This window comes from Leptosomus discolor, chromosome Z (assembly GCF_034619465.1).
Source record: "Leptosomus discolor isolate bLepDis1 chromosome Z, bLepDis1.hap2, whole genome shotgun sequence".
NCBI classification, from domain to species: domain Eukaryota; kingdom Metazoa; phylum Chordata; class Aves; order Leptosomiformes; family Leptosomidae; genus Leptosomus; species Leptosomus discolor.
Window position 1 is genome coordinate 5,361,635 of NC_141419.1, and position 21,071 is coordinate 5,382,705.

At 55.5% G+C, this 21,071-nt stretch overlaps 1 protein-coding gene across 1 annotated transcript; it reads left to right on the top strand.

Moving 5' to 3' along the window:
• Positions 1 to 4,316: 4,316 nt before the first annotated feature.
• Positions 4,317 to 20,203, top strand: FNDC5 (fibronectin type III domain containing 5). The gene is made up of 6 exons (XM_086479840.1): positions 4,317 to 4,395; positions 13,592 to 13,707; positions 14,012 to 14,210; positions 15,687 to 15,779; positions 19,201 to 19,334; positions 20,162 to 20,203. Exons 1-6 carry the CDS (start codon positions 4,317 to 4,319, stop codon positions 20,201 to 20,203), a joined length of 663 nt encoding a protein of 220 aa, XP_086335966.1.
• The last annotated feature ends 868 nt before the right edge of the window (positions 20,204 to 21,071 follow it).

Sequence of the window (21,071 nt, forward strand, 5' to 3'; positions counted from 1 at the left end):
GCAGCAGCGGCCTTCGGCAGCCACCGGCACCCCCCGCACCCCCGGCACCCTGCCAGCACCCCCTGCACCCTGCCGGCACCCACTGCACCCCTTGCACCCTGCGGGCCTGGCACCCAGCAACCCAACAGCACCCACTGCACCCCCTCAGCACCCACTGCACCCCCACAGCACCCACTGCACCCTGCCGGCCCCCCCTGCACCCCCTACACCCTCCCAGCCGGGCACCCAGCACCCCCTCAGCACCCACTGCACACCCTGCACCCTGACAGCCTGGCACTCGCCACCCCCTGCACCCCCTGCATCCACACAGCACCAACACAGAGCCTCCACAGCACCCCCTGCACCCTGACAGCCTGGCACCCAGCACCCCGACAGCACCCACTGCACCCACACAGCACCCACTGCACCCCCTGTGCCCTGCCAGCCTGGCACCCAGCACCCCGACAGCACCCACTGCACCCACACAGCACCCTTCCAGCCTGCCACCCAGCACCCCCTGCACCCCCTCAGCACCCACACAGCATTCACTGCACCCTGCAGCACCCTGCCAGCCCGGCACCCAGCACCCTGTGCACCCTGCAGCACCCCCTGCACCCAAAAAGCATCCTCTGCACCCCACAGCACCCTGCCAGCCTAATACCCTGCACTCCCCGTCACCCCCCTACACCCTGCACAGTACCCCCTGCCCCCCACAGCACCCCCTGTACCCAGGCACCACCCACTGCACCCCGCAGCACCCTGCACAGCTCCATCTGCCCAGCACCGTGCCCTGGCACCCCACATGCAGCCCCTCGCACACTCCCTGCCCAGCTCCCCCTGCAGCACACTGTGCAGCTCTCCCCCACCCCCCCCCCCCCAGCCCTGCTCCCCTTCACGCGTGACCCCTCCAGTGTCCCCTCCAACATACAGGGTCCCCCCAGAGCACAGCGGCCCCCCCGACACACAGCATGTCCCCACGGGTACCCACAGCCGGGCAGGAACCCAGGGGGGGCGGGGGGGGGCAGAGGCCCCTGAGCAGTTCCCAGTGGGCTGCCATGCAGGTGACGTGCTGCAGCGGTGGGGTGCAGGGTGTCTGCACCCTGAGGGCTTGGGGTGCCACAGGGAGGTGCAGATGACACTTGGGGGGTGACCGAGCTGCTCCTGGGGCACTACTGCAGCGCTGGGGGCCGGGGTCTCCTGAGGAGCAGGAGCACAGGGTCCCCCGGCTCTACCAACATCCCTCTGCCCCACCGTCATCCCCTGGGGCTGGGACTGTCCCTCTTGGGGGACATCCAGAGCGTCTCCACACATCACATCCACTTCCCTCGTGGGCTGCATGGGCCCCTCGCAATGGCCCTACCCCACAGCGCTGATTTAGGGACAGTTTTCCACTTCACAGGGACGTGATCTTGGTTCTCGGCTGCTGCCGGCGCCCGGCCCAGAATATTTAGGGTGAGGTGGGACAGGACAGGGTGTGGGTGCGAGGAGGGGGATGGCTGACGGCCTCCCAGGTGTCCGTCTGGTGATGCGAGAGGGAAGAGAAAGAGACTGGCGAGCCTAAGTGCGTAATTAGAGCTGTGACTTAATTGGCAAACTGGGGACGCGCGATGGGCGTTGCGTGACTTGAATAGCGATGTGCTGGGGAGGCGGAGGAGGCTCTGCACTGCACAGGGAGGCAACGGGAGCCCAGAGGGGACTGGGGGGTCCAGGACACCCCAAAAGGCCTTGCCTGGTGGAGGGAAAGAAGAGGGGACAGGGAAGGGACAAGCACAGCACGGGCCACCCACTGCACCTGGGGGTAGCCAGGACATGAGCCCCTGGAGGGGACCTCAGTGTGGTGGCGATGTCCTGGGGAAAACGCTGAGGATGGCGGGTGTCATGGGGCTAGAAAAAAAGCAGATGTCTCCCCTTTATTTGGAAGAGGAAGAAAGGGAAAACCAGGGAATTCGGTGCTTCCTGTGTTCAGCCTCTGGAAAAAAACCCAAAACACATCAAAAATCCTCTTGTGAGAGCCTGGGAGGGAGCAGGGTGACAGTGATCTGTCCTCTCACATCTGCCAGGAGCAACAAGGGCAAAACTGGCTGTCCTGTGTGCTGGGGCCCAGCCTCAGCTTGATGTCAGCCCAGGACATGTTCCAGCCCAGGTGGCACCTTTCCTGGGCCTGCTGGGCAGTCTGGCTACAGGGAGTTATTGGTTTTGAGTGGCAATCCCTCCATCTCAAGGCTGCCAGAGGATCTGGAGCTCCCTGTAGGGAGGCAGGGCAATGCTGCTGCCGGCAGCATGGAGGCACGTCCTCCTGCGACCTCGGCTTTGCGTTTCAGCTGGAGCTGGTTCGGCTGCGCCTGCCTCGGAGCTGGGGGCTCGTTGTCCCGCTCCGGGTGCGCAGCTCATGGGGGGGGAAGCACCAGCAGGAGCCCGGTGCGCAATGGAGTCTCCTGCCCAGCCTTGTCCTCCAGCGAGGGAAGGCCCAGGGGAAGCAGGAGCCCAGCCTGCCGCCACTCCTGCGCAGTTTTGCCCAAATCCTGGCTCCATCAGCTGAGCTCACCCAGCCCAGCCACGTGCGGCTGGGTTTGGAGTGGGCACCGAGCTCAGCGCAGGCTGCTCCAGTAAGGGGCTGAGCTCCCCCCCGCCAGCCTGAGGCTCCTGCTCCTCCCCTGCACCTTCTCCACCACTGAAGTGATGAAATTTTAATCTGCTGCCAGGCAGGAGATGAAAGGGAGGAATTGCAGGCGCTTCCCCAGGAAGCAGCCAGCTGCAGCCAAGCACCCCGGCACTGCGATGGGGTGCGGCGTGGCCTTGGCACCACGACACGGACACCGCCCTGGGAATCATCATCGTCTCAGGCTGAGGAAAGAGAGTGGTGGAATGGCGCAGGGCTGGGGTTTGGCAGGACAGGGTTGTCTCCTGGCTCTGGCAGAGGATTTTTGGGTCTCTCTTGGGCGATGGGTGCCTGTCGCTTCTTCAGGAGGGGGCTTTGGTTCATGGGGAGACACTGGGAGCTCTGCAGGATCTCCTCTACGCAAGGGGACCCCTCAGTTGGGGCGTCTCTCACCATGATCTGCAAGCATGACTGCGGTCTGTGCACGGCTGGAAGGTCCCCAGCACCACTGCAGGGGAACGGGAAGGGGAAGGCGGCAGAGGCTGCCAAGGCCGAGCCTCTCACGCTCGATTCATCCCCAACTTCATCTTGAGCGGCTGGTGCAGATCAGAGAGAAACCACCAGTCCATAAAACAAACCGTAGGGATGAGGCTCAGCCTAAGCAAGAGGACCCCACTGATGCTCCCGGGAGCCCACAGGCCATGCCGCGCTCCCGGGCAGGCAGCAGCAAATAAATACCCGGGCCAGACAGACGTCAAGTGACCCGGACACACGGCCCAGACCCTGCTGCCTCCTGCCCGCAGCATGGGCCGGGTGCTCCCAGTCAGACCCGTCCATGCATGCTGGGACCTGGAGCCCTTGCCAGCTGGCACCCTCGCAGCTGGTGGGGTCACCGCGGGCTGTCACACAGTGGGACCCTCGTGGGGGCAGGACACCGGTGGGGCATAGCGGAGGGGTCGGCAGAGGCTGCAGTGGCCGGAGCAGGGTCCCCCCATGCAGTGTCACAAGGTTTGGGAGTTGGTGGCTGAGCTGGGGAAAGGGCTTCTGTTCCCTCCGACTGGTTACTGTCAATCAGAGCGCTGCCGGCTTAATTAACCCGGAGGCACGGCTAATTCCAGAAGCTCATCTAATCCTCATTACCTCAGAATTTTGAGCCCGGCAACTCGTAGGGGCTGAGCGAAACCCCGGCGGTAAAATGTCACCGTTGCTGAGCGCGGGGGTCAGCGCCCATCTCCTTCCCCCGGTGGGGCCCGGCGGGGAGCAGCCCCCCGGGAGGGCTGGACCGGGGATGTGCCGGGACCCCGGCGGGGGCGGGAGGGGCGGGACGGGGAAACTGAGGCGGGCAACAGGGCCGGGCTGAGCGGGGGGCTCCGAGCCGCCCACGGCCCCCTGTTCCCACCCGCCCCCCCCCCCCCCGGCACCGGGGCCGGGGGAGGGACCGGAGCGGGGCTGCCCGGCGCTGCAGCGGGCGGAGCCGGGGCTCGGCGGGGCCGCTCCCGCCCCCGCCTCCCGGCCGAGCCCAGCCGTACCGTACCGAACCGAGCCGTTCCGGGCGGTGCCGAGCCGTGCCGAGCCGTGCCGAGCCCAGCCGGATCGGGCGGTACCGGGCGGTACCGGGCCTCGGAGCTCTCCGCGGTGCTGAACGGAGCCGCCGCGCCCGCAGGACGCGCCGCCGGTGGGGCCCGGCCCGGCCCGGCCCGGAGCGGCTCGGCCCGGCGCGGCGCGGCGGCCGCGGGGGATGGAGCCTTTCCTCGGCTGCACCGGCGCCGCGCTCCTGCTCTGCTTCAGCTACGCCGGTCTGCGCCCGGTGGAGGCAGGTAAGGGCCGCCGGGCCCCGGGGGGGAGGAGTGGGAATCCCCCGGTGGGCACGGAGGTGGCGGGTGAAGGGTGGGCCGGGCTGGGCTGCGCCGAGCGGACGGTGTGTGGGGGTATCGGTGGCCGGGACTTGGTCGGTAATTGGGCTCGGGGCGATTTTGGACACGCAGAGGCACTGAGGTCTCGTCGCCACCGGTGTCCCGGTGTGGGCGCTTACAGGCGGGTGTCCCCCGAGGCAGGTGTAGCAACGTGGTATGAAAACAGGGCTCGAGGGGAGCAAACAGGGACCCTCGCCCAGCGCTGGGCACCGGGGAGGCAAAGGGGCTCCTGCTGCTGAGCAGCCGCGCCTGGACAGGTCAAACTAGAGGAAAGCAGGCAAAACCAGCCAGGCTCTGCCAAAACCACGGCACGTCAGCTTGGCAATCCCCATCCCTGGCTCCTGCTCCTGGCCCAGCTGGGAGCCCTGTGAGCTCCTGAGGAAGCATCGCTGTCCCGGAGGAATCACCTCTCCTGGGGCACAGCACATCCCAGCCGCTTAAAACCAGGCCCCTTCGAGCTGAGCGAGTCCTCAGACGTAGGGGATCCTTTTGGGAAGGTGAAGGTCCCCATGAGCTCGCTCAAATTTTGGAGAGACCAGGACGTGCTCAGGGCTGCTGTCCTCTTCTGCATCAGCCAGGCTGAGCCTTCACCCGAGTACCCCAGCGTGCCACATCTCTGGAGGCACTGGTCGGTCCTCCCCACAAGCCCTCGCCCCACCACACGGCGCCAGCCCAAGCCAGACGCCCTCCCCGGCTCTGTGTAGCCACCCGGAGGGCTGCCTGGCTGCAAGATGTTGGTGGAACAGCTGCTTTGATTTTCAAAACGCTGATTGCCAGAATATCTTGCATTCCAGGAGGTTGGGGGTGACTATGAGGGATACAGAGCTCTGGGGTGTGGAAATTCCTGTGCCCCAGCCAGCCCCGGGAGTTGCTGGAGTTACATTCGCCCTCGTCCTGCCTGCGCCGGGGCTGCAGCAACCCCCCAAATGCCTTCGGCTCTGACACACGCGTCCTTGGCCAGCCATCGGCACTCTGAAGTTGCCGTTTGCACAACTGACAGACCCGGGGAGATTAATGAAACATTCCCAAACGGAGGGAGCGATGAGGAAAGCACCGCGGCACAACGGAGGCGTCTGCAATTGTAACAGCCCTCCTGATTTTCTGTAAACTAGGCCACTTCCCCTGCTCTTCTCTATCCTTGAATCACCTCAGTCAGCAACTGAGAGTAAACATGGAGTTGTGTCCCTGCCCATAACCACCTTCTGCTCCTGTCTTACGGGCAGTTTGTGTGCCGTAAGGTGTCCGTGCCACGTTGCGAGCCGGGTAGCTCTGTAAACACGGATAGCCACCCTGTCTCGTGGCTCCAGCGTGCAGCAGGGAGGCAGGAGACTCGGGTTCTGGGCTCTGACAAAGCTGCGTGACCTTGGTGTTGTGCCACCCCCCCACACACACAACCCCACTGCTTCCTCTTTCTGGGGTCCCCTTTGCTGAGGGCTGTGATGGTCTCCTTGCACCCCAGTGAGGCAGTGAACTTGGGCTGTCCCCGTTTTTCAGAGAAGGAAAAGAGGAATGAGGGTATGGAGTCATTTTCCCAAGGTCACACAGAGGTAGCGGCAGCATCACCACCAGCTCCGTGGCCCCAGCCCTACCGGATGATGTGGCCACGAGGCCACCAAGGCATGCAAGCCAAGAGTCATTGGAAAAGCCTGCGGAGAGGAAACCATCCCCAGCAGGGTCAGGCAGGGATGGGGGCTCGGCCATCCCTCCCCTTCGGACCCAGCGCTCACGCGTGTGGGTTTAAAATAATGCCTGTTGTGAAAGGTTAAAGCTGCTGGCCCGGGAGAGGAGGGTGCGTGTTCCCCCTGGCCAAGGCAGCAGCGAGGGCTGGCGAGTGAGCGTCACCGAGCACGAGCCCGGCTCTGAAAGGGGGGTTTGGCTAGTCAGGACCATTTTTTGGCAAGGTGACGCCAAGGTGAGTGAGAAGGGGAAGCAGGACCGGGAGGCAGCTGAGAAATAACCACCGCACTGAGGCTCTGATAGCCCTCAGCATCCCACCAGTGCTGCGCGGGTGAAGCCCCCCCCGACTCACTCCGACTGCTTGAGGGGGTCCCTGAGAAAACATTCGGGATGGTTGGCAAGTCAGAAATGCCATTTCAGTTTGTCACAGTGCCTGCTCTGCCTTGCCCAGCCTGCGTGGTCCGAGCTGCCAGCGGCCCCCTCCTCGTTAGGCAGAGGTAATGAAGAGGGGGGGGAGGTGTGCCGGGCTCAGCGGCGCAGGGCTGCTGTTAAAGGCTGTAAGTGCAGCAGGGCAATGCTGCGTAAGGACGATGAACCCCCCCCAAAATAGGCCACGGCCCCTGCAACGTGCTAGGGCAATCAGCAACCCTGCAAGGTGCAAGCCCGTAGAGCAACTCCAGTCAGGATTATTTCTGTTAGGCGGAGGGGAAAGGCAGCACGCTGCCCAGGAGGAGGGAGAACGTCACCCTCCAGCACAGCTCTGGGCCCGTCCAGCTCTCAGCCTTCACAGGACTCGGACTGGCCTCTAATCCAAGGAGCTCCTCAACAGCTCCTCCATCTCCACTGCCCCAAAAAAGGGGCCAAAACCACCTGGCTGGATTCTGCTCGCTGCTCAGCTTTAAAGAACGTTCTCACACCCTGAGCCACTCTGCCAACCAGGCTCCTCTTCCTCTGCTGAGGTGGGTTCTCCATCCTCACCTCCTCCCCAGGCAGCCCCACCAGCTGCAGCGGGGGAAGGAGAGCGAAGCGAAGGCGACAACCAGGCTGCAGATGCTCTTCCTCAACTTGTGTCTCGCTGGGCACGCTCGCCTCCTCCTCCGAGCCGGGGGGACGGAGCTCACCCACGGCCTGGCAGGATCAGGACCTGCAATAGGCTCAGCACGCACGAGGAAGCAGCGATCGGTCTGACAGCTATTCGGAGGCAGCAAATTGACCCACTCCGGCCCCTTCCCGTCTCCTGGAGGCCACGGAGATTCCTGGCCAGCTGACGGATGGCGTAAGCACTTTATTGATTTCTGCATTCAGCGTAGGAGAGATTTAATTGAAATATGGAGGTTTCTAACCTCAGTGTCAGCCTCTCAGCAGGGATGTTGCTGTACAAAGCAGCCAAGGTTGTGGCATCCTCTTTCCAAACGCTGTTTCCTGCTGGGAACATACATGTGGAAACCGGAGATCCCTCCCAGAGAGGGGCACGCTCGCACACATTAACCATGCACACCAGGGCAGGATCCAAAAGCAGCCTTCAGGGAGTGGTACCCATGTGCTGGTACTGAATACGGCCTCCTCCTCCTGGCATTTATTGTTAAACAAACCCCTCCCGGTTTATATAGTACCCGGAGGCCAAGTTAGGGCCTGACTCAAGTCTAATTCAGTTAAAAGCAGAAACGTATCGAGCAGCGAAGCATGCAAATCTTTATGTGTGCAGTAAAAATCAGAGGGTTGGGCACAAGAGCAAAGCTGGGTCGGGACCAGCCAGCAAACTCGCAGAAGAGGTCTGGGTACCGGCATCCAGCGGCCGTCCGGGAAACCCCAGGGGTTGCTCATTCCCTCTGCCTGACAGATTTCGCTTTTATTTCTCTAGTATGACATAGGCATGGGCTGAGAAGGGCTTGAAAAGACAGTGGTAGCCAGTCCTCCCGGGACATTCGGGTCCTGGACAAGATGTGCCACGGCAGCGACTCTGCTCTGGGTTGGCAGCGCTTTAGCGCTGGGTTTTAACCCATTGGCGAGACCCGAGTGAATCCTGCTCAGCTTCAGGACTCCGAGGGTCTAAGGTTTGGCAGCACAGGGCGTTCTCCAAAGTAGAAACACCCCTTCCTTCTGCCCTGAGGGATTCCTGAGGGCCAGGCTGGACACAGCACCGTGCTCCCTGGCAAGGCTCCGTCCTCCTTGACAGCATTTCTACCCGCACATTTGGGCCCTCACTCCCTGGGGAACCGGCGATAGAGGGGGGGTAGGAGGGGGCTGGCCTATTAATATCCCATTTGTACAGGGGAGTGGGCGGTCAGCAGGAAATAATTGCCTCTTTCCCAGACTGAAGAACCACTAGTTGGTCTTTCTGCTCTTTGAAATCGTCAGAGCTTAGCAAATAGCCCCGCTTCCCATGCGGCCGGGAGCGGGATGGCAGCGGTGGGCTCTGCTCCCTCCCACTCCCCTGCAGGCTCCCTTCATTAAAACCCTCGGGGAAGCTGAACGGCACGCCAGCCCTTCCCACATACCCCATAAAGCTGACAAGCAATTACAGCCACTGAAGGGAACCATGCTGGGAGAGCAAAGAAAGGCTCAGAAAGGCAGCGAAAGCGGGTCTTTTTGTACCCACGCTCAGGGAGCGGGCGGCAGAGCTCCGCAGAGAACATCACACGGGACCTTACGGGATGCTCCTTCCCCTTGCAGGTCGTGTCCTTCCAGCTCTCGTGTCCACAGGGAAGGTTGCAGTGCAGGAATAAAGAGCTACTGGGATTTAAGGCTGGCATTCACTGCTCCCTGCAGGAAAGGGCACACAGCTTGCCGGTGGATAGCACCGAGCAAGCCGCTTCAGAGTCTCGGCAGGCACTCTGCTCGCTGGACCGTGTCCTGGGGGGCTCTGAAGCAGCTGAGCCTTTCACAGCAGGAAAGGAGCTGCTTTGTGGGAGAGGAGCTAAAGGAATTGGAAAATGATGTGACTACAGCATAGCCTTAGCCATGTAGGAAGCAACTGCCACTCCAGGCACTTCCAAGTAGGTGCCATTTCCAGGACAGTTGAATTTGGAAGGAAGAGTTCTAGGGCCAGGCTGGGCCCCTGGGCTGGGGAGAGAAACCCAGGAATACGCTCTAATCGCAGAACTACAGCCTGACCACAGGACTCGGCCGGCAGCGGTGACCTCCCAGGGTGTGACATTTCCACCTTTCACTCCAAGCGGTGATCCCCCCCAGCAGCTCGCACGGCTAAAGGCAGCAAGCCAGCTCCCACCCCCAGCCCCACCCTAAGAGCTCAGGGCAGAAGGTGCAAACTGAGAGCGGCTTCACAAGTCAGAGACACAAAACAGTCAGGAGAGGGACCGTGGCAGAGGAGCCAGGAGCTCTGAGCATCTCCCAGTGATGTCTTTGTGGCCTAGGTACCTCCCTGATCCTAGAGGTGCCCTGGTGTCTTGGACACCCCCTTTGCTCACCCCACCACCCCCAATCAGCAGACTCACCTTCATAGGGGACAGCAGCAGTGGGATGGAGACAAAGCTTTGCCCCTTTCTTCCTCGCTCTCCATCCCATCCAAGCTACAGCTCCGACGGTGAAGTCAACATAAGGGGCAGGCGGGTGGTTTCCTCTTCCTTGTGCCAGCAGCCGCCGTGTCGACAATGAAAAGCCGGGGAGGAATCAGCCCAAAGCTGTAAAATGTGGGGTTTGGTTTTTTTTCTCTCTCAAATAAAAGTCCATTAATAATCAGCAAAGTGTTTAATGAGAGGCTAGAAGGAATTCTCAGCATTGAGAGGGGATTAAGGGCAATCTTCATCGCTCGTGCTTCCTTGCTGTGCGGAGACGGTTCTGACCTGCTCTTGCCAAAAGGGCCCAAGGTCGGCAGGAGCGAGGCATGGCTGGGACACGCAGCCCTGGGGGGTGGAGGACAGCGAGTCAGCTGGTGAAGGGTCCCTGCGGGAAGAAAACAAGACACGGCTTAAGCATGATCAGTTTTGAAGCAGCCATTCGCGTTTAAAAATCATGATTTTATCTTCATTAATCAGGGCTTCCCCTTAAAGAGGGGGCTGCAGTTTCTGCTGACACCAGAACGAGAGCATCTTCTCCTCCGAGCACACAGCTCTCGTTCAAATTTGGCCAAACAGACCCTCTGCCCGTTTGCAACGTGTGATTCGCTCCGGCAGGCACCGCAGCCTCTGCGCCGAGACGAAGCTAAACTGCTAAACCAGAGATCTTGTGCCGTAGGGGTCCCTTACAGAGCAGACAGAGGATGTGCTCTGGAGTAAACACGCGCCAGAAAGGTTCGATCCACAGCCTGCTCCTTGCTACCTCGCCCGCAGCAGGGCAAGGAACAGCCCCTGGGGCCATCCCACCCTCTGTGCCCGCTCCCACAACAGCAGCGGCTTCCCTGGGCACAGAAGCAAAGTTTCCAGGGGTTGCATGTGACTCCTCTAGAAGGAACCAAACATTTGGATTTGGCACCTCAAGGCCCTGCTAGAGATGCCAGAAATTACATCTTCTCCCCCTGACCTCAGCCAGGCTGGCACTACAAAGAGCCGCAACTGGCCCAGGGAGCCAAAAGCGGTGTGGAATATCTTGGAACAGTGATTAGATTTTAGAAAGTCATGATCTCATCATGCATCTCCCGGGAGCGAGGAGAAAAGCATCCTCATGGATTAAAATTTCGGTTCCAAATTATTCACTCAGCGCTGGGAGCAGGAAACTAATTTTCCTGGCTTTGTATTTCTGTCAAACGCCGTGCTTAATTCTCTTTTCCTAACGCTTTTATAGCCGTTTGACACCACTGATTTATGTGAAGCTGCTCCTAATCTGGGGGAGTGAAAGGAAAGGCACACTCAGATCTGCTGTCCTAGACTTCACTGTATTGTCTGCTGACTTCAACTACTCCATCTCTCTCTCAGGTCTGACTACGACGGGGGTTTTACAGAGTCCTCTCGATCACCCACACCAGCTCCCCTGCCTACATCCTGAGTCCTGCTTTGCAGGCTCTGAGCCCTGGGTGGCAGCTTTGCCGAGCGCTTCCCTTCTGCCTCACAGCCCTCCACCTTCTCTCATCAATTCCCAGAGAGGTTGTTTGTTCTTCTCCAGCTCTGCTAGGTCTTCCCAACTCCCCCACATTTGATGTCATCAGGAAACTTCACCACTTTTATGCAATGCCTCCCTCAAGGTCACAAATTTCAACGGAGACTCGGGCACCGCGCGTGGCGTGCTGTACGTTCCCTTTTCCCAGCCTGAAGCTTTTTCCTTGATACTCTGCTCTCTGTTCCTGCAGGGTTAATTCATCTCTTTTCAAAGGCCTCCTCAGCCTAAGCTGGGTAAATCAGTGGTAGCTCCTAAAAAAATTTAGCTCCTAAAAATATCCAGGAAAGACAACCATGGCGGGATTTAACTGTACAGCTGCACTTTGAGAAGGGTGCAGTGCCTGGCTGCAGCTGGACACTGTTTTGTCTCCCATCTCTCAACTCCGTCATGTCCTCCGTATGTTCTAGCAAATTCATCAGGCATGACTCACAGACCTTCCCCGTACGCATTCCCATCTGCTGACTGCCCCTTCCTAAAATTAGACCCTACCCTTGTTGGCACACGGGTTCAGTCACGGGGGAAGGCGAGGCGCTGCAGACCCACGTCCCTTCCTTGTGTCACAGCAGGGAGCTGAGTCCAGAAGGGACTCGGTGTTCGGTCTGAGGAGGATGATCCGTCTCCCCTGCTCAGCTTGTCCTTGGCCCTGCTGTTGCAGTGGATGGTGAGGAGGATAAATGTTGCCGTTCTCTGAGAGCTGGCTGGAGAGACCACTGCCTCATTTCATGAAGGCCAGCCCCTGAGAGACGAGAATGCTCTGGGTCAATAGCGACTTGATCATCTACTCCAGAGAGGAAGGACATCTTTATGAAATCCTGGAGGCCACGATTGCTCGCTGCTCCTCCTTCTGAAGTCCCAAATTGACGTGAACTTAGCCATGCACCGTTCAGAGACCTTTTTGCTCACTGAAGGACTCGCTAGAATCAACCCGGGTCCCAACGGCGTGTCCAGACACCCTGTTCCTACGGGTGTCACTGGTGGGTGGGTCTCCCATCTGCTGGCAAGGGGAGCTCTGAAGGCTGGACTCTGGGTGTTGTTTGTGGAGGAGAGAAAGGAATAAGGTCATCGCTCTGCTAAGTGTAGAACAGCGCTGACCTTCAGCTGGGGAGTTTCGTGCTCCCGTTATTTTCTCTGTTCCCGGAGGAACATTCACTGGGAGTGAAGTCAGTTGTTACAAGACACTGACACTACAGCTAGAATATTTTCGGCCACATTCAGGCGGCTGGGACTGACTATAAATCCAACAAGTGTTACTGGAGACGCGCACACATGCATCCTTCTTTTACTGTTGACCTCAGCCCCAGCCCCACAAGGGCAGCGTTGTGCAGTAAGAGTATTATTCTTTGATAAGAGTCAGAAAAAAGGACTACTCCTCACCCGACTGACCTCCTGGGGGTAGTCGGAGTCCTAGCAGTCTCGTTAGCATCTACTGCCTTCAGGTTCGGGGCAGAGGCTGGAGATTGTGAATTAAATTCCAGCAGAGGAGAGGGAACAGGAGTCCAACCTGCTGCACGGAGCACTAGAAGGACTGTGCCAAGCCCACGAGGTAAAACCTTCCCCTTGAGATGCCCAGAAGGGCTTTGCACTGTGTAGCTCCCTCAGGAAGAGGCTCCCGGTGAGGGTGTGCAGGAGGGCAGGAGCCCAGCTGGTACATCCCAGCCCAGCTCTCTTTGGCAAGGCTGGCAGCTACGCAGATCCGCCCCACAGTTGGAAACTCAGCTGCACTCTGGAGTTGGGAATAAACACGGAGCCTCAGGCTACTGCTCTCCTGGCCTGCCCTTTTCACAGGACAATGGTCCATCGGTGCTGTTGTAGCGCGTTCTGTCCTGTTAGCTGCAAGCAGATGGTTGCTGGATGTCCTCCCACCATCTGAGAGACAGCCCATCAGCTGCAAAACATGTATAAAAAGATCTCTGTCCAACTAAAGGGAAAAGCAAAAGAAACAGTCCCATTTTCTACTCCTGAATTTCAAACCTCCAGAGTGCTCATCAAAGCACTCTGTTTTCATGCTTCCAAGGCAGATTATGCATTTCCTCCCAGCTGTCACTGTCAGACCGTAATGGGAAACAACAGAGAAAACACAGCACGTGGCTGGGAAGGATGAGATGAATGAGCTACTTGGTGGTCCTCTGTGTTGTTAAAAGAAACTCTTTCCAAGGGTCAGTCATTTTGCACGTGTCTAAGGCAACTCATAGTCTCAGCAGAGATCTCCTAGAACCTCACTGGTAATTAAGACACGGAGTACCTGCAATTTGCCGGTCCCACATCCAGAACTGTAGACAGGAAGGACCCTGAGCAAGGTCTTTTCCCACTCCCTTCCTTGCCCTTGCTCTGTCTCCTGCCTCTGTAAAGGCTCTGCTCTCCCTCCTTGCAGACAGCCCGTCGGCTCCAGTAAATGTCACAGTCAAACACCTGAAAGCCAACTCAGCCGTTGTGACTTGGGATGTCCTGGAAGATGAAGTTGTCATTGGATTTGCAATTTCCCAACAGGTATGGTGCCTACAGTTACCCAGTTTTGGTCATGTTCATCTTCACCCCAGGTCCCCTCAGTTTCCAAATTCTCTTGCTGAAGTTTAAGCCCATTCCTTCTCGTCCTGTCCCTCGTGGTCTGGGAGGGGACTTGGCTTCCCGTCCTCTTTGCAGCAGCGCTTCACGTATTGGTAGCTGCAGAGGGGAAAGGGTCCGACGGTCTCCACGTCCATGGTGGACAGGGCAGGAAGCAGTGGTCTTAGATGACAGCAGTGCACACGGGAGGCCTCTCCACCACTCTGTGCTCTCCTCTCTCGGCTTCCAGAAGAAGGACGTGCGGATGCTGCGCTTCATCCAGGAGGTGAACACCACCACCCGCTCCTGTGCCCTCTGGGACCTAGAGGAGGACACTGAGTACATTGTGCATGTCCAGTCCATCAGCATCCAAGGCCAGAGCCCTGCCAGTGAGCCAGTCCTCTTCAAGACCCCCAGGGAAGCTGAGAAACTAGCCTCTAAAAACAAAGGCAAGTGTGGGTGAGTTCCTATGTGGCCCCTGGGACGCCCAGGCAGTGTAGGGCTCTGCAGAGAGGAAAGCAGTATCCTGTGCAATGAGAACAGCTGGGTTAAACGCACGCAGGGCCACGTGCCCTCTCACAGCCCCACGTGGACAAGTGGGGTGCCCTGAGTGTACCCAACAGACAAGGCTGGCGGGTGCACAAAGTGACAGGGAGGTGCTGCCGAAGGCCAGCAGTTCATTTCTCCCATTTCAGATGAGGTTTAACAGGCAAAGCGAGGAGGAGAAGGTTTCCAGACCGGGAGCTGTGTGTCCAGCATCCTCGCAAGTGGAGAATGCCAGAGGAAATTCCTGAGCAGCCTGTGAACTCATGTGGAACTAGCCCCCGGGATGGCGCTGGCCACACCACCGCTGTGCTCACAGGGCACTTGGGGGGATTCGCTGGGCCTCCTGTGCTTAGATTCCAGGACAGCAGGGTCAAAAATTTCCCAAAGACTCCCACTTTTCTTACATTTCAAATATTCCTGCCAAATCACAGAATCACAGAAAGTTTAGGTTGGAAGGGACCTCTTGAGATCACTTAGTCCAAATCCCTGCTCAAGCAGGGTCAACTAGAGCAGGTTGTCCAGGCTCATGTCCAGTTGGGTTTTGAGTATCTCCATGGAGGAAATCAGGCACTTCCTCACCGGCAATTGCTTCACTTGTTCCTCTGAAGCCAAACTAGATTGTTGAATGTTTTCTGTCAGCAAGAATCTCTGCTACAAAAAGGGCTAGGGAGCACAGGGGTCTGGGACACAAAGGGTTACTGCCTGCCCACTGAGGACCCAGCCTGTTGCAGGGCTTTTGGCCATGGTTCCTAGGGCGTTGTGAGTTCTTGACTCTTTCTGCTAAAACGATTTGGTGTCTGTAAATACTGAATTGCTGTTCATCTGAAAGCACTAAGAGGAGCACTGCATCCCTCCCTGGAGGCCTGGATGGTAATCTTCTTAGTGCTTTGAAGCCAAGGAGGCGCATTACGTCCTGCAAAAAGGCTCTACTCATTTCCGAATCCCATGGCTCCACTGAAAAATATCATGCCAGGCTCCACACTCCTGAGCGGGGAGAGGAACTGCTGAAGCATGCAAGGCTTTGTGACAGGCGCAGACGGCGCTAACAGAGACCAGGGACAGAGCAAAGCGAGCCGCCACGGGGCCAGATAACATGTGGACTGACCCCCGTGGCAGCTGGTCTGTGGTAACTGTCTGTTGATCCTCCCTCGCCCCTTCTCCTGCAGGTTTGTCAGGGGCAGTTGCTGCGGAGCAGCTGATGCTCTGCGAGTTCAAAGCGCAGCTCATGCTGCTGGCGTGACTGACGGGCGAGGACTCTCCCCCTGCTCGCTTTGACCCTGCTGCACGGATGATTTGAGTCAAGGGCACTGTTAAACCAGTGTCTAGTGCAGCCTGAGCCGCGCGGTCAGGCTTCATGATCTCTCTTTCCCCTTGTGCAGATGAGGTGACAATGAAGGAGATGGCAAAGAAAAACCAACAGCTGCGAGCGGGGGAAATTCTCATCATTGTTGTGGTGTTGTTCATGTGGGCAGGTCAGTTCAATCTTTCTGTCAAAAGCATGTAATATCCCAGGGCCCACTGGCTTGCTTGGTTTGCACCTGTAATCATGCAAGACCTGAAAAGAAACCTTTCCTCCCATAAAGAGTACAGCATATGCCACTGTAAGGGCACCTCAGTTCCCTCTCCAGCATCACAAGTTGGGTACCAAAAGCAGGTGAATCAGATCTGGTCCAGCAGGAAGTAGATAATGGACCTGACGAACCAATTGCTTAATTCCCCATGGCTAATCCCATAATCTCAATTTTTCCAGAATGCACTGATGGTAATGCCCTCAGCCACCCAACAGGATGCCTCGAGCCCTTCAAATGATACCTACAGGTCACTGTAATTATCTGGCTACTACACAGCTCCAACTCTCATGCAAAACAGAAATGCAAGAGTCTCGATCTCCACATCCACTATTATATATATACACTAAAACCCACTTCAAAATCAATTAAAATAATGGAAGCATTGAAAGAACAAATGGCCCCAAACATCAAAACACCAGTAAACCCAGATCCTCTCAACATCCACTATTAAAATACAAAGAACAGTATTTAATAGGAAGAGGAGGGACATTAGCAGAAATATATTAACCGAGAGGAAAGAAAAGTCTACATGAGCTTGGGATGGTGGGAAGAGGAAGGACTAGCATGAGCTGTAAGCTGCTACCCCAAAGGGTGCTTTGGAGCCAAACTTTTGGCAATCTTTTGAAGTGCCACTCGAGTCCTCCTTACACCTTGCAGCCACTAATCGTTCTAAGCCAAGCGGAGGCTCTCCTACAAAACGGCTACTGTAGTGCATGACTTCCGAAGCACAACCACGTGCCCAGCTGCAGCTGAGAGCACCCAGTGCTGTGGAAGGTGCAGTAAAGTCATCCTAGGGCCACTTTGCTGTGGGATGCGATGGGCATAGCTAGGCACATACATCAACACAGCCTCTAACAGAGCATCAGGTAGATGTGCTGCTTCCATATGAAGACCCCTTACTATGACTTTCTGTAATATATGCAAACATATAAATTAAATTTCAAAGAGAACAAAGAGTTTTCTGACACGAGTTTGGGACCACATTTCAACAGAGCTTACAGCAAATTGTACCTGGGGCAGATCTCGCTCATATGTTTTAGGCTAGCAAACAGGGAGAGGAAAGTGCCTCTGACTTCTGCTCCATCAGCTTAGCATGTCTGAAGCGGCTGTAGCCAGCCCTTCAGCTTGTTCAGTTTGGAAATTACATGCATGAGTTAATGGGAAATAAAGTTTGCACATGCTTGTTTTCTATTTAGAGCCCCAGCCTCCCCTGGCTGCCAGTCAGCTGCTGCTCCTGCTGCAACGTGAAACATTAATGAAACAACATTTGGTCCCTGCGAGTCACGGAGCACATTGCCCAAGGGGGATGGTTGAGGTGACCCAAGGAAATTGGCAGGAAGGGAAATTAGCACTATGGTAAATCTATGATCCATAAAAGACAACTTTTGCCACTCGGTATTTGGTCCTCTTGTCCCAGTCAAACCACTTTTACACACACAGAGCGTCACACAGAATTTTCCTCGGTCAGAAGAGAAACCCACCACAGTAGTATTGAGTGGCTGATGACTTTGACAACATGTAGTGGTGAGCTAACGTGATGTCCTCTAAAGGTGGTCTGTCATCTCTGCTGCTGCAAACTGTAACAATCCTGAATTGAGAGGGCTTGCATCAGTTTACTCCAACAGAAAATTTGGCCCACTTATACTAGATCCTGCTGAGATGAAATACCTCCAGGGAGAGATGTGAAGACGAAGCCAGTCACTGCTCTGAGATCTCTCACAACAAAGGGGGATGGAGGGATTAACCGTGTCCTGTACAGTTCTGCAAGGTCTCACACAAGTGAATCCAGGTGACGCAGAACCAGATCCACGTGTAATATTTTTTTTGCCCTGGAAAGTCCTGACTTTACCATGTGTGATTTGCATTTCCAGAAACTGGACAGCAATTATTGCTAAAGATGATAACCAAATGAAACCCTAAACTAAATTAAAAGGTTTCCAAAACCTCTAGTCCATAATCTTTTCAGCATTTATGTCAAGTTTTATTTGTGTACATTCAAATTTAAATACCCTGCCAGTAAAACCAATCATGAACAATTACATGAAGCGACCGAACAACTGATTCATCTCCCACTGTAGTATGATCTAAAACTCAGATCAGTGTCAGAACAAAGAATTTGCTAATACCACAATTTCCCTTCTAGACAGATGACATACATTTAAAAAGGAAAGTGGGTGGGTGGAAAATCTCTCTACGTCTAGTGGGTTCTTTACAAAAACCTCTTTCCAGCTTTTAACCTGGCCTGGCCACAACATGAACGTATGACGGTGCTTTAGCAAATGTGAACCGAAAACGGGCTGTGCCAAGGGCTCTGAACTGAGACAAGACCCAAGCTCCTGCGCTGTCTGTATTTCTGGTACTGTTCACAGCACTTTGCTTCATTGTGCCTCAGTTTTACCATCAGAAAACACAGAAGGTGTGACTGTGGCAGATGTTACCCTATTCTCCTAGGATCAGCCATTTGCTCACATACGCAAGAAAGAGTTTGGACCACTGAGTTTATCAGGAACACCCGGGGGCAGCTGCCGTAACAACATCTCGCCTTATAAAGCAGTTTGTGACGATCTGGTGAAAGCTTTACATATGTTTTGCTATTAGGGGAGCTGGAATATTTTTCAGTAAGGGAGAAGCAGCATCTGCCTGGGTCTACTTAAGCTCGGTGTTTGGAATCTGCAGGCAGAGAGGTTATTTGGTCAAAATGTCACGTAAAAGCTTCCGAGAAAGACATCTGCAGTCTTGTTATGTGTCATGGCTGCCCCTGCTTTTCCCTTCATGTGCCGGTGTGTGTGGGAGGAAATTTCCACTGGCAGCTTTTGCTGCCATCACTGTTGCGTATTTGCAGATGTTGTCCTGCTCTCAAAAGGCCCTGGCTTGTATCACAGGCAGGCAGGTACAGTACCTGCCTCTCCTCTGCCACCTCCAGCTCCTTCTCTTCACCCCAGAGGTGAAAGATCAGAGGACACATCGTCACTAACCAGAAATTCCAGGAGCTCCTGTGTTTGCAGAGCTGCATGATTAGTGTTGATCGCTATCCAAACGGAGGGTTTAAAACATTTGTCCCATTTAATGTCAGGGAAGTTAGAATATAATTAATCTTCTGTCCTTCTGTCTAACTAGTTTAGCACGGGATTAGGCATTGAGAAGGAAAGAGCCAGAGGGCTGACTAGCTGTGTTAGCAAATGATCCTTGGAGCAACTGCGAATGCTGCTGAGATCTCTACCAGAAGGCACAAAGCTGGCTGGCAAGCAAGGGATCTCTTGATCTCTGCAGGCTCCAGGGGCCGAGCTCATTTGTGTGATCAATAACGCTTTCTTCCTGTTAGGGGTGATCGCCCTGTTTTGCAGACAGTACGATATCATCAAAGATAATGAGCCAAATAACAGCAAGGAGAAAGTCAAGAGCGCCTCGGAGAACAGCACTCCTGAGCACCAGAGCGGAGGGCTCCTCCGCAGCAAGGTGAGATGCTGCTGGCACATGATGGGGGTCGGGGCAGACAATCAAATTCCAGCTGGGCTTCAGCTAAATTACCCAAAAAGCAGCCTCTGTTAAACAACCTCACTCCAGCCTCCTCCCTCCGGCGGGGATGCAGAAAGGAAACACCCCTTCACATCCACGCAGGCCAGCACCAGGGCTTCCTTAGTGCGCTGAGCCTCCCAGATGCATCGGGACACCAGCACTGCACTCCCACCTCTGGATCAGCCTGCACGTCCATCAGTAAAACAGATTTCAATCCATATTTCGGAAATATTTGAACATCTCTAGAAGAAAAATGCACTGAGTGATGCTGCAGTCCCTGAGCTGCTTGGGACCTTACCCCCACAGCAGCCCTTAGGTGAGGTGTGGTAAAGAGGATATTACTCTTGCGATCAACTGAAGAGCTGATCAGCAGGAGCACGGCTGGAAACACACGTGATGTTAAAGGTGTCCCATACCCATAATGTAAACAGACTCAAGCATATAATTTATACCAATTTATTTCAATCAATTTAACTTTCTTGTGTTTCTATTCACAACTTGCACTCCGGCACATCCCCACCACTTCACGTTTACATGTTGTTTGAAATCGCCCACTCATTCACGCGCATTCAGCAGCAGAGAGTGATGAATCAAACAATCCTAAAGCCTCAACTCTGGCCCTTTTCCATTTTCCTGAGGGGATGGGAATAAGACATTTTAGAAAAACAAAAACTGACCGGCACACTGTGCTCATCTCTGATGTGGGTTTTTTCCTCTCTAGCAATTCCTATACATCCTTTCTTCCTTTGTCTCCTCTTCTCCTCTAGTTTCCAAAAAACAAGCCCTCAGTGAATATCATTGAAGCGTGACAGCCTGCCATCTGATAGATGGACTCCATTCCTCACTCTCACTTTCTGCCTCTGAGCCTTGATGACTAGGGAGGTGAAATATTGTTGGAGCAATTTGGAAAGAGACCTTGTGATTGTCACTTGCCGGCATGCACCTCCTTGTCTGTGTTCTGCAAAACATCTGGCCAGAAAGAAAAATCCTGCAAAAAACCCTGAAACCCAAATAAACAATTAAGATGGAAAAGCATCAGTGAGACAGCTGCTGCCAGTGATCCTGTACCGGACTCGTGAATCACCTGGGCCGGAGCAACTTCTCACACACTCCACCCTCATGCTCCGTCTTCTGGAACAGTTTTCCTGTCTTTGGAAATGTAAAAGGTTTTATTGTATCTTTATTTTGTCTCACTGTCACTACATCTTGACAGTCTTAACGTAAGCTCAGGCATCAGTCACTGTCACTCCTCTCCAAGCAAGAAAGGAGGAAAGCTCAAGACACGACTAGCAACCAGATTTTGGCTGCTGTGTGCTCTCAGCTTGCTTTGTTCCATTAATGTGTGTTGTGTAACACATCTTGCAGGTGAGTTTTTAAAAGAAAAAAAAAAGAAAAAAAAAAGGCATATCCCAGTTTCCATTCCCACTGCGAGAACTTCCCTGGTCGTTCTCCAGTTAGGCTGCAGCACGTCTCCACTGTTGCTGTCTCTCCTGTCTCACACTGGTGCTCTTCATCTCAGCTAATCGGGGCACACCGAACACTGAGGCACAGACCAACAAGAGGGGACACCAGAAGCCGTTATTTAGCTTCCAAGATAATTTCAACCATTTTCTTCACTGTATTTTCAGCTGGGCCCGAGTCCACCACTAGTGTGATAAAAGGTCCGTAAAAATGTAG

Coding starts and splice junctions, on each gene's coding strand:
- FNDC5 (XM_086479840.1), top strand. CDS start 4,317: ATGGAGCCTTTCCTCGGCTGCACCGGCGCCGCGCTCCTGCTCTGCTTC. Junction 13,708..14,011: donor GATTTGCAATTTCCCAACAG/GTATGGTGCCTA, acceptor CTCGGCTTCCAG/AAGAAGGACGTGCGGATGCT. Junction 14,211..15,686: donor ACTAGCCTCTAAAAACAAAG/GCAAGTGTGGGT, acceptor CCCCTTGTGCAG/ATGAGGTGACAATGAAGGAG.